This window comes from Castor canadensis, chromosome 6 (assembly GCF_047511655.1).
Source record: "Castor canadensis chromosome 6, mCasCan1.hap1v2, whole genome shotgun sequence".
In the NCBI taxonomy this organism is placed as follows: domain Eukaryota; kingdom Metazoa; phylum Chordata; class Mammalia; order Rodentia; family Castoridae; genus Castor; species Castor canadensis.
Genome location: NC_133391.1, coordinates 143,902,475 through 143,915,808, shown reverse-complemented (window position 1 = coordinate 143,915,808; position 13,334 = coordinate 143,902,475). Strand labels below are relative to the sequence as shown.

Genomic DNA, 13,334 nt, shown 5'->3' with positions numbered 1-13,334 from the left:
CTCACAGCCATTTGTCCATCTTGGAGCCCAGTTCCTCAGAACTCTTGTATCTAAGTAAGTTTCTAATTCCTTAAAGCAGTTGCACAAAGGCTAAGTTCTGAGGAATATTAATGACACACCCTCCCCCAATACATTCAGACAGACACATTCTCATACAGAAAAATGTCACATAGATCCTGTGGTCAAATAAATTCGAGTAATCCTAGGTAAACAATTAAATGGCTCTCTTCTGCAGGACTTATCAGAGATTTTGCTATGTTTTGAGTGTCCAAGAAGGGAGTACAGGATCAGCTGTTTTTCCTAGGCTTCTCCCAGCCCATAGTGGACAGGTCACTCCGGAAAGAACATCTGAGCCCTGGTCCTCTTCTCTTCATTGAAGAAGCCAGCCTGCTCGGTGCAGAATCTCACAGGCCACTAGATGGCGGTGCTTCCCCGTCTCAGGCAGGCTGCTACCATACCGCAGATTGAGCAGCCTTGGGCAAAGCCGGGCGCATGTTCCCAGGGATGCACAGTCCTCAAAAATCAGTTCTTGCCTGATCACAGGGGGGCTTTTAGGAAATTTCATGCTGTGTTTAATAGATTCACATTGCGTGACTGGGGCTGATTCAGGCGATTTAAAAATTTTTTGGTCTCGTATAAGAATACAGGCTGTGCTTTTAAAAGACTATATAAAAACACAAGTTAGTAAAACATAAATTATGCATAGTTCAAGGAATTTATTTTCTTAGGGTGATGTGTTACTAAGCAGTGGAAAATTTGGGGTGTTTGGGCTAGGTACTAGTCTTTAGCTATACTTATAGGACTAGTTCTATAGAAAAACTGTGTTTACTTTGTGGGTTTGAATCAACTCAATACAGGCTGAGTACCCTTTATCCAAAGCACTTGTGAGTAAAAGTGTTTTGGATTTTCTGTTTTTTAAAGATTTTGGAGTATTTGCATATACATGAAGAGATTTCTTGGGGAGGGGACCCAAGTCTAAACATGAGATTCATTTGTGTTTCATATGAAGGCAATTTGATACAGTATTTTTAGTGGGCCTGCTTTTTGACTGTGGCATCCCATGAGGTCAGGTGTGGAATTTTCTACCTGTACTGTAATGCCAGTATTCAAAAAGTTTCAGATTTTGGAGCATTCGAGTTTGGGGAGTTTTTGAATAGAGGTGTTCAACCTGTATGATAAAGAAATCTGTAGCACAGTAAATTGTCCAAAAAGGACATGTGCTGTCCATGGGGCAGAGAGCTGCCTGTAGGGCAGGATGTGTAGCCATCAGGAATGCTGCTTATGGTCACCTGGTTGCTGGGAAAGCTAGACTATGATACCTCTGGATCCTTTCCTCCTGAGGTCCTATGTGTGTATGGAAGAGTCAGCTGTTTCTCTGCTCTGTATTGGGAATTTTAAGTCCCTCCATTGGGAAATTTGTTTGTCTAGGATGTAGAATTTCTGGCTTGGCTGCTGCTGTTCATTGAGGGCACTTTTGTACCACCCATGGCGCATGCTTTAACATACAAATAGGAGGGGATCAAAAACATTTAGATTAGTACATCACCAAGGCCATTGCCACAGACAAAAGAATACAAAAAAAAAAAAGCATAAAGTTTAGGTTAAAGCATAATCATGATTACCGTAATAGCATTTAAAGAGACCAGAAAGAGCCAGAAAGGATTAGATGGCCTTACATAGCTCCCCTATGTAGTGGCGTCATTTCTGGAGTGCCCTTGCTCTTTGTTAATCACAAAAATAGCCAGGTCTCTAGAATCTTGCCAAGGACGATGGGGTGGGAAGAAGGGTGATGTTTTCCACTGAGGAGGAAAAGAGATAGCAGCTGCTTATCATTCCTTACCCATGAAGCCTAGAGCCAAGAAAAGCCAAAACAATGACCAGGTGAGGAGCTCTTTAGTAAGGAGCTGTTTTTCCAGGTTAGAAGAAATATGGATTGTCAGTTAAAGGTGAGGGGGCGTCAGAGACCTTGGGCAACTTATTATGAATATCTTGTCACCGCCACCCTCGCTCCCAGTAAGCCACAATGGGGGAGGGGAAGTAGTGAGTTGATAGCAATCCTGCCTGGGAAATTTCCAGGGGTTTCTGCTGTGTCTCCTATTCAAATTCCGTTCTGGACCCTTGCAATGCTTTGTGAGGGAAGCAAGGCTGGTTCCAAGTGACCTGTGACCAAAGCAGTTGAGACTGTACAATGACTGTGAGAGCCGATTCTCCCTTTCTCTTTCATGCTGGCACTGGCAGAGTGTGGGAACTACTGCCTCAATAGTAAGTATAGTAAGTCCTGTGAGAGTCCCAAGTGCTGGGCCCTTGCCAGAGTCTGCCTGGGGAGCTCTGGCCAGGCTGTGGGCCCAGTGCAGCCAACCACACACTGAGGGGAGCTGGGGTGAGTGGTGTGAGGTTTAGATATTCCCACTAGGGTGGTGGAAATCTCCATCAAGAACATGAGCCCTGGGAGCAGGCCTATCTCCCAGCTGGACCTCAGTGGGTGCCCGTGCTGGGGGTCTAGCAGGCAGTTAGACATGGCTCCCACAGATAGGCACCTCCTGAGGCTCTGTGTGCAGAGCTGACGTGTGACAAGCACATCCTGACTATAAAATGGAGTCCTGAGCTGTGATGGCTGTTGGCCACAGGCTTATAGACCAAACAGCAGGGTTGGGCCCTGGCTGTACCTCTCATCCAGGGGTGAGCCAAGCCCACTGGGGGCTCCTTGGTTCTGTTTAGCCCCAGGATGGACTCCTCTGTCAGTCACCTTGGAACTCTTTGCTTCTTTCCCAGCATTAGTTTCCCTTAGTGAGGGGTCGCCACCCCAGCAAGAGCTCCCATCTGCCTCATCTGGTTTTGCACTGTGACTCCCTCCCTGTGCTCCCTTCTTCCTTTCTCCTTTGTACTTCCCTCCCTCTGGCCTCATTCCCTCCCTCTGGTCTCTTCCTCTCCTTCCCTTTTCCCAGTTTTTCTTCCTCTCCTTTCCTTGCCCAGAGACTGCCTGTCTACCTGTCTTTTTTTTCTTTTCATTCCTCTTCCTCCTTTTCCCACTTTCTTTTCTCCTTTTCTTGTTTCAACTTTCTCTTCATTTTCACTCTTCCTTTTGTCTTCCTACTAAGCTCCTTTCCTGTCCCCTGGCCATTTTGCATCCCAATAATTTCTCTCTACTTCCTTCCTTTCCCCCCTTTCCTTCTACTTGGATTAACCACCTAGCTGGTGTTTTTTTCTGTCTCTAATATGTCCTCACTCTGGCAGGTCCTTGTCCGAGGCCACAGTGCTTCAGAAAACAAAGCAATTTCTTAAATAGTTTAAATTTTTATTTTTCTTTGCTTTTCATGTTTTCATTCATCTTTCTTTCCTCTCTTCCTCCCTTCTTTCTTTCATCTTTTCTTTTTTTAGAAAAAGTTTTGGGAACATGACATAGTACATAGGAGCTTGTTCCTAGAGGCTCACTGTCATGGAGTTTTCTCCCCCTTCCTCTGCTCTGTTAAGTTTAAGAGCTGGGATCCTGACTCAAGTGGCAGAGCACTTGCCTAGCAAGCACAAGCCCTGAGTCCAAACCCCGGTAACTGCCAAAATAAAAAATAAATAGACAAGCAAATAAAAGTTAAGTTTAAACTCTCTAGAGTCCTCAGGGTGGTGCCTTCTTTGCATCAACCATATTTTCTCTTGAAGCTAGTTTTTTCATAAACTGGTTTATTCTCATTTTGCAAAAATGAGATTTATTCTACCTTGGTTTCTTTAAGCTATTATTTCTGTATCTTTCCAGAAAGGAAAGAGATATTGCTGTTATCTCTCTAGTAGAAATCCCCTCACCCATCCTAATTTGTGACACTGAACACTTTGCTTACCATGTTCTTTAGTTGCATGTAAAAGGGCCATTCCCTGGAAAAATGAAGTGATAAGAAATTGTGGGGAAGGAAATTCATTTCTAAAATGCTGGAAAGCAAAGAGGGGGCCAGGAATGAGCGTTAAGGAAAGCCAATCTGGTCCATAGTCTATTGCTCTTTGAGCTGATGGTCTTGGGCAAATCCTTGATGCTTCCCGGGCCCTATTTTCTGTTCTGTAAAATGGGGGTGCTCAGGCCTCCCTTTCCTTGCTTTCCCTGTTACTTCATCAGGTCATGGTGAAGAACTTGTGAAATCTCACACTGGAAGGTAATTTATAAACTCAAGAATTGAAGTCTCATTCACTGTACTTCTCCAGTCTCTCAAGGTCATAGCTGAAGGGGTTTGGAAGATTATCCTTAAATAAAGAAATCCTACTGGGCCTTGTTTAGAGATTGTCCTCTCTGCCTACCTTGGCAAAGATCTGGGGTTATCCCCAGCTGCTCCCCGTATGGCCCACACCATACTCTTTTGCTTCCAAGAATCACTGGGAACAGTTCAAGTTTCGGCACATGGCAAGGTCTACTTAGTAGTGCTGAGGCCACTGACAGTGACTGCCAGCCCCCAAGGAGGGGAAATTGGGAGAAACCAATGCCAGGCCATGAGGCCAGGCCACCCTGAACCCAGCCAAGTATATGTACAGCCAAGAGGAAGGGGTTGACAAGTTGTTAAATGTCTCAATTCCAGGGGTTGACTTTCTTGGTATGTTCCTGCCACATGTGTGAATACAGAGGTCAAGAGAGTCACATGCCATGTAACCTCCATTTTCTGTTCTGTCCTAGCCATCACAGAAGCCATCGAGATCCCTCAGTTTATTGGCCGCAGTTACCTGACATATGACAATCCAAATATCCTCAAGAGGTAATGAGCTTTAGGGGTACCTTCCTTATCTGTCTGGGTATAAATTTCTTGATATCTTTCCAGGCATTTTCCTTATCTTTCAGGTCAGATGATAATTTTCTAATAAGGCCATAGCCTCAGGGGGAAAAACACAAAATAAACATAGAAACTAGAACAAACAAAATAAAAACCCAACTAAATTTGAAAACATCAGCCTTTCAAGCAACCCTGTTAGGAGCCTCTGATCCAAACCCTTTCTGGTCAAAGGGCCTGGAAAAGTAACATGATCCATCCCTTGGGTTTGTAGCATTCAGGCGTGAGAAGCAGAGAGAATCTGTGGCTCATGCATCCAGGGTCCCCACTCTGGCTCCCTGCTGAGCAGGGCAGTTAGCGCTGTGTTGTTCTGGGGCCAGCTGTGGAAGGGCTCTGCTGCTCCCCAACCAGACAAGCAGCCCCAATCCACTTCCTGCCAGGTCAGTACCTACCATACATCTTGACCAACAAAGGTTTAATGTCTTCTTCAGGCTTTGGTTAGTTCAGTGAGGAGGGGTACTTAGCTTCATGTGACTTCATATGGACACAAGCCTGGTATGCGGTGATGCCCAAGTCATAGCTGCAGCTTTTAGTCTCTGGAGGCAGAGGCTCCAGGGCTGGGCTGCAGTCACAGATCTTGGTCTGGAGCAGTCTGCATGTGTGGCAAGGGGCAAGTCTGGCCCTTGAAAAACTCCTTCATGTCTTTTGACACCTTTTCCCTCCCCTGTGCCATCCCCTTTCCAACCCTTAGCACAATCATTCTAGAACTTTCCTTCCTCTTTAGGTTGCCTGCATCTGAACTAGATGCAGACTAGGGCAAATCGTTGAGCTAAAGACATCTAATCTTAAGACAGAACTTGGTGGTGATTGAGATCAAATGTTCTAGGGCATTGGATGTCTCCAGTTAACTCTGAACACACACACCAGACAGACATTGCTTCATTTCTCTAATCCCAGCTCATGTTTATCTGTGTTGTCTGGCCACAGGACTTAGGTAAAATGCATGTCCAGAGAGGAGAGACCCTCTTCCTTCTTTAACCCTTTTCCTCTGAAGATGGAAGGTCATTCAGTACCCAGGAAGCAGTCACAATGTGAAAGAGGCCCAAGTCCTCAGCCTCTGGTGCTTAGTGAGAGGCTACCAGGTGGCTAGAGAGAGGGGAGTTGAGGGGTTTGGTGAGAGTACAAGATGGGGAAGCCCCAAATCAGAGCTGGTATGTGTGCGTGCATGCTTACGCATGTGTATATCAGTACATATGCATGTGTGTGAACCTGTAGGTCTATTTCAGCCTTCGGTGTGAAGTAGCAGAAAACTCAGCTTAAAATGTCTTAAACAGAAGAGTATGCATTATTTCATGTAACAAGGAGTTCAGACTTAGACTAGATGCTGGGCTGATTAACTCAGAGAATCAACTGTATCATCCAAGACTCAAATCTCATCCATATGTTTGTCTTATTGTCCTCAGCTCATTCCCCAGCTGCCCCTAGGATAATTATTAGATGATTATAAAACAGGGCAATATCCATTGAAAGTAAAAAAAGGCTTGCATTTCTCATATGACTCATTCAAAAGAAGAGTCTTTCCACAATGCTCCTGTAAATGTTCTCTGTTTCATTGAATAACAGTGGGCTGCATGCCCATTCCTGACCCAATCACTGGCAGAGAAATTGAAATATCTTGATTGTCTTATACCATTCAAGATAGCCAAAGCATCTAAGTGTGGGAAGGACCCTGGAATAAAGGTGAAGAAGTTGAGGAAATATTCTAGCACACTAGCAGGTTTCTAGGCAGTGACCAAGGTTGGATTGCTCTGCACCTGACTTGGGGGCCTTCCTCACCACCCTGAGACTTGCATGGGAAAGCAAACTTGGTCTTTTGTAGTCTCTGGCCAGGCCCTGGGAAGCCTAGACAAAAGCCTATCCATGTGCACTATTGAAAGCACTCTGTAGTTCCAGACAGAAGGATGGTACAAGTGATGGGAGTACAGAAAGAGAAACTTTTCTAATACTGCCATATTAGTAACAATATGAAATTATGTTTACTCCTATCTTACCTTTGATTCTCTTCCTGATATAAGATGAAATACTGATCACTATAGTCAGAGTGAATTTCTGAATTAGTTTGTTCTCAAGAACTGATAAAAGCACAGAAGCATGTGGCCCTAATCCCAGTCATGCTGTATAACCAGAGCCCAGCATTCTGCCTGAATACCCTGTTGTCCTTGGCTTCTGTACTTTCCTTGGGGCTCTGGCCCATCACCCTTCTAGACCATTATCTTATCAAGCCATCTTCTCTGACACCCTACTCCTGTCTAGTCACCTTGTCCACATGTGCCCCTAAAGACAGCTATTGCCTGAGCTGACCTTCCACCACCATGATCACTGCCCAGAGCAACTGCTGAGATGAGCCTCTTGGTAATTAGGAAGCCCACTTTCTGTTGGAGAGTGGGGAGCAGTTTCCAAGGGCCTTGAGTAATAGGACAGGAAAGGAGGAAAACTGGGGATGTACCCTGGGATTGTGGCATTAACCACAATCTTGCTAATCTGTGACTCCACAAGTACAGGGACCTGGCGGTCACCATACCTGGGGGTATCCTGCTGCCAAGTGAGCAGTCAGCTCTTTAGATTGGTGGTGTGACTCTGGTGGTGGTATTTCTATCCCCTGGAAGTACATATGTGTCAGAAAGGTCAGATTATCCCCACAGCTGCTTGCTTGGGGCTGGCAGGCCAAACTAGGATTACTCGGAAACAGATGTTGGTAGTTGACTTCATAGACTTGTTTGTGTATTTCCTCCAGGGTGTCAGGATCAAGATCAAATGTGTTTATGAGGTTTAAGACGACTGCCAGGGATGGCCTGCTGATGTGGAGGGGAGACGGCCCTATGAGACCCAATAGTGACTTCATTTCTCTCGGCCTCCGGGATGGAGCCCTGGTGTTCAGGTAATCTTTTCCGGCTTTAGCAGCACTTTGAGATTTTTCTTAGACAGCATAGATCATGCCAAACAGAGCAATTCTGAAGTCAGCCAAAACACACTGTCCTGGAATTGGCTGTAGCCAGAAGCCCCAGTCTTTTTTGAGGCCTCTGGTCTATCTTTCCAACATCTGTCTTTTAGGGCAATGGTTGGAGCCTGCAGGACAAATTTGGCCCGCTGCCCATTTTTATAAATAAACTTTTATTGGGATACTGCCAATCCTCATTCATTTATATAATGTCTAGAATATGTCCATGCAATGATGACACATTTTTGTAGCTTCAGTAGGAATTATATAGTAAAGTCTAAGGTATTTACTATATTTCCCTTCACAGAACAATTCTTTGACCCCTGTTTTAGTGCATTGCTAATGTATGCTTCCTACTTTCAAATTAAGAAGGTGTGGAAAAAGGACTTTCATATTTGGTGATATATGAAAAGCAAGCATGGAAGTTATACTCACCATCTTCAGAAGAGCTGAAGATCTAAACTCACAGAGCCCTGGCTTTAAATTCTGTTCTGCTTCCCCTTAGCCCTATAGCCTTGGGAGGAAGGCAACTTTCTAGTCTTCCTCTGTGAGATCAAGGCAAAGAGTTATATCTGCATAGATCAACCCAAAGTCAGGAACCTTGTGAATACTTCTTGGGTGATGCTGTTAAGGTGGTCCGGAAATTCTTACCTCTTTTAAGTGAATTTACATTGCTCTTACATTTGTCAAATGGGTGGCTGTGGACAGTTTCACCCTACCCATCTCCCTACCAGTCTCTAAGGTGCTGAGACTGTCTTGTGTAATATGAGAAAACTTCTCTGGAGGCTGTAGTGCATCCTCACGCAAGGTTGGAAGTTGCTCATTTAGACCAATGATTTTTCAAAGTGGAGGACTTGTTAGATGTGCAAATCTCAGGCACCACCTACGATTGACCTTCTTGACCCACCCAGCAAGCTGTGTTGTGACCATTTCCCCAGGTGATTCAGATGCCTGCAAAGTGTGTGAGGACCCCTTCTGAGTCTCTGGGCCATCTACCCCATATGGCAGGCATTTCTCTAGCTTTTACGCCTTTAATACCCACCCCTCATGGTGATGAGCATAGTCCAAGTGTTCATTACATGATAGAAAATGAATTAGAATTGAAACAAAGAGGAGAGACCTGAACTACAGAGCTGATGAAGACTTAATTCTGGGACTTTTGTCAGTTGGGTGCTGGGATCACTGATAGCTAGAGGAGAATAATATGAATCTTCAATTTGAAGAAAAGGCATTTTGAGAAGAAATGTCACTTGTCCAACATGGTGCCTGCCCCTATACAGCAGAGCTTGCTAAATGATTCTGTACTATGATTATGGAGTGGAGTGTGATTGAAAACCAGAGGCTGGTAGGAGAGGGGCAGCTTCTTGCAATCTCCATCCTCTCTCCTGACCTGTATCCCTTGCCCCTCGTTAGCCCTGAGGTCAGAAGACTGCACTTCTTCCCACCCGGGCCAGGCTGGCTGCCTTGAAGCCACTTTCCTGTGGTTTTCCTGTGGTTAACCTCATCAAGGCCTCAAGTACTTGATTGTGCCCAGAAAAGGGAACTGAAACAGCAGCTGAATCATGGGTGGGATGGCCCTACTTCCCCCATAACCTGCCAGCCTGACAGGGAAACCAGAGAACCTCAGGGCTGTCCCTAGTTCTCACAAGCCCAGCTCAGCTGTCACCCAGGCCCTGGAGAGGACCCCTATCCCTCTCTTGCTCCTAGCCTTTGTTGCTCTTCTAAGAGCGTTCTCCATCCTGAACATATTTCTTAAGTTACCATTTCCTTCTTAGGTTTTTGAAAAGTGTCTTTGTGCTTTTTTTTTTTTTTCTTCTTCTTCAAATCTTGACGCTCTGGTTGTGTCCTATGTAAGACACACTGCTAAGTCCAAGCCTAGCTAGACATTTGTGTGTATAGTGCCTAGGCCTGGAGCTACCTGGTCACTGCCTGCACCTGGGCAGTTACCCCACCACATCCATCCATCCTCCCAATACAGACATGTAGAAGTACTGGGCTGGGCTGGGCACAGAGAGGAGTTATAGTGGAGGCTGCTGGCTTGAAAATGCCAATGTCCAGTGAGTCACCATGGAGCTTGTTTCAGAGGTAGATTCCTGGGCCTGCTACCTGATGTGATGGAGTAGGTGTACATTGCCACTAAGATCTTTTGGAAATAAGTACCTCAAATGGCTTCAGCAACCACACCCTGAGAAACACAGTCTGAAGTGGCTTTGGGGGGCCACACGTGCCTGATGCCTATGTCTATGTGATCTCATGCAAATCACCTAACCTGTCCCTGCCTCTGCCCCCTTGTCTGTAAAAGGAAAGGGCTGGTTGTGAGAATTAAATGAATCATTCCTCCAAAGGGTTCGTGCACAGTCAAGCATAGCTAGTTAGTGATCATGATAATAAAAATTATTAAAGTTGGTCATGTTTTCTGGGTTCTAGAAGCTCTAGTTCACAGAGAAAATATATGTGAGGAAGTTAGCACAATATGACTACTTCACAAATATTGGTTATTATCACTGTTATTGTTATTTTTCATAAAACTCCAGGCTTGAGGCACTTACATGAGTGGGGCCTGGAGAGTAAACCATTCTCTGGACAGGCACTGCTGCTGGGGTTTCAGTGTTTGACCCACCTCCAAAGCAAATGGGGAACCCTAAAACAACAAACGTACTCTAACTTTCTATGCTGTCCTCCTCACCTAAATGCTAGTCATGGCTAATTTAGTGTCCAAAGCCTTCTTCCAAAGATAAGGGGAGAGCAGCAAACTCTGAAAAGAATTATTCATAGTTTGGATGTGGGGTTAAAGAGAAAAAGGAATCCAAGTGCTCACCTAGAATGAGCGTGGCTTTCTTTTTTGTTTCTGTTTTGTTTCATGATTATGTATGGAACATAAAACTCACTGGGTGGGTTTATGAACATCACTTGACTGACATTCTTTCCGACTAATTTTGACCTTGGAACATGTTCTTGCAACAGAGAAAGGGAAGAAATGTGACATTAATAAAATGCCCTGAGGCAGTTTGGGAGACATGTCTAAAAGTATCTCCACATAAAGACATGAAAGTGGCCAACTGATCTCTAAGGGCCTTGCCTGGTGGCTCACCTTGGTGCTCAGCCTGGCAGCCTTTGGTGCCCACCAAGATGAGTGGCTCAGGATAACCCATTCATAGTAGCTAGAGTCACAGGATGTTGGCAAAGAAACTAGACGAGCATCCATTTGATTTTGCACTTTGCTATTGAGGTATAATTTATGTGCAATGTCCACATGCTCAGTGCACAGCTTGAAAATATGTAAAATAAGTACACCGCATTGCCACCACCCACAAGAAGCCGTGGGACATTTCTATCACAGGCAACCCATCCCTCCCCAGGTGAAGGGCAACCACTGTTCCTGACCATTTATTATTGGGTAGAAAGGAGAACTATTCCAGGGTGAGTACAAGCATGTTTTGGGAAGCACATGGTTATTGAAATTGTAGGTGAGGGTTGGAAAGTCAGGCTATGAAGAAGCCAACTGAGTTACCCCCACCCATGGTGATGGCTAAATTCTGTCTGCTGGATTCCATGTTGACTCCCTTGAGTATATTTTATCCACTTGTGTGAACAGGACAGCTATCAGGCTAGAGAAGAGAAGGAAGCCCACGATTGGTCCACATGGGATCTGATGCAACTGCAAAGGTTCTAGTCACTGGCACATGAGCATGTTCCCATTCAGCCTCCCTGTGATCATACCCAGGTCACCTTGATTCTGAGATCTGGGTGATCCTAACCACTTTGGTTACATATTTACAGCCTGTGGAGTCACTCTCACACAGCCACTCTCACACATGGCTAGTCTCCTAGAAGAGACCTGATGAATTAACTCTTAGCTTTCTCCTCCTAGGTCTTCAGGGTGCATTGTGAACCTTGCATACAAGCTACACTAAGTACCACATGTATTTGGGGTGGTGGCATTATTTGTTGTATTCCTATTATGTGCTGTTCTCTCTATCTATGTTATCTTACCTAACCTCCCCTACAATCCTGCAGGTATTCCCACCTGCCTTTAACACAGGAAGAAATTTAGGCTTAGGGACGTAAAGCAAATTGCCCAAGGTCACAGAGCCAGTAAATTGGCAAGACTGATAATCCATGTAGGTTTGGAAATCCATGTAGTGCCTGTGCTTTGTCGCCCTGTGTTGCTCTCAGAGAAGCCACAGATTATAATTCAGCTGAGTTTCTGCCAGCCAGCTCCTAGCACTGCTTTATATTCACTCATTTCCTCAGCAAGCATTTGGCTACCACATAATGAAGTCTGAAAATCCCACTGGTTTATCCAAGGAGACACTTGGTGTGGGAAAAAGCACCAGCAAACAGTAGAGTTTTCAGGGTTAGAGTGGCAGCTTTGTCCTGGATTGTTGAGTCATTACAAGGGCCATAGTTTGATTCTTTGTTAAATGTCCATGGCTGTGTGATTTCTTTGAGCTATGTTATGAAAGGAAAAACCTACGGAGCTTTCTCTGCTCTCAGAACAAGGGCAAGTGAGTGCTCCAGACAAATCCAGGTTTCTTCCCGACATTTCTGTTTCTTGGACAATGAGGTAGAGATACCTCCCCTTACAAGATGAGTGGAAAGCTGTCTAGGTGGAACACGCTCCCTTCAGAGGCATGCTTACATGGGCCGTGTTACATTATCCAGGGAAGGTCAAGGCAGTTGGCCCAATGCCCAGGCTGGAGTAGTCACTCACTAAATATTTGTTGAATTGAATTAAATTAGAATAATTGAATGAACACTGGATTGAGAGAGAGCTATTTCTCTCTAGTAAACAACTTGTTCAGGTCTTCTGATATCTTTTGGGTTTCAGAGTATCTGGGAACTGAAATAGAAAAGTGGAAACTACTAGATGAACCTGATATCAGAGTAAAATGGGATATGGAACAGATAATACATTAAAGTTAAGTTCTGGCTTTGTGATTTTTAGGCAAATTTCCTCAATTTCTTTGGGGCTCAACCTACTCTGCAATGTTGTATCAAAAAAAAAAAAAAAGGTAAAAGCACATGTATAGTTTTCTAGGACTGACATAACAAATTGCCACAGATTACATGTTATAAAACAATAAAAACTCACAGTTCTGGAGACTAGAAATCCAAAACACTTGATGCTACAAGCATTGCTTCCTTCCCAGGGCCTAAGAGATTCTGCTCCATGCCTCTTTTTGGTTACTTGGGTTTACTGAGCAATCCTAAGGGTCACTTAGCTTATAGATATATCATTCCAGGGTCTGCCATCATGTTTACAAGGCATTCTCCTCCATATGTCTCTGTCTCTGTGTCCAAATCTCCTCTTCTTATAAGAATACCAGCTACCCTGGATTTATGGCCACCCTAACCAGTATGACCCTCATCTTAGCTAATTACATCAGACCCTATTTCCAAATAAAGTTGTATTTTTAGGTTCTGGGTGGATGTGAATTTTAGGGGAACACTACTTAACCCAGAGTGACACATTACAAATGATAAAAATCCTTCTTGTTGTTCATAATTTTATACTGATGCTTCCAAACATGGGCTTTAAATGAAAAAAATCAGCCTTGATGATATTCTGCTAAGTGAGTAAGCCAGTCACAAAA

The 13,334-nt window shown here is 44.5% G+C and overlaps 1 protein-coding gene across 1 annotated transcript in view; it reads left to right on the top strand.

Moving 5' to 3' along the window:
- Egflam (EGF like, fibronectin type III and laminin G domains) overlaps positions 1–13,334 on the top strand; it is a 159,204-nt gene that overhangs the window by 140,291 nt on the left and 5,579 nt on the right. Inside the window, exons 18-19 of the mRNA XM_074077576.1 lie at positions 4,649–4,727; positions 7,534–7,677. Coding sequence (XP_073933677.1) covers positions 4,649–4,727; positions 7,534–7,677 — 223 coding nt within the window. The remainder of the gene's footprint in view (positions 1–4,648; positions 4,728–7,533; positions 7,678–13,334) is intronic.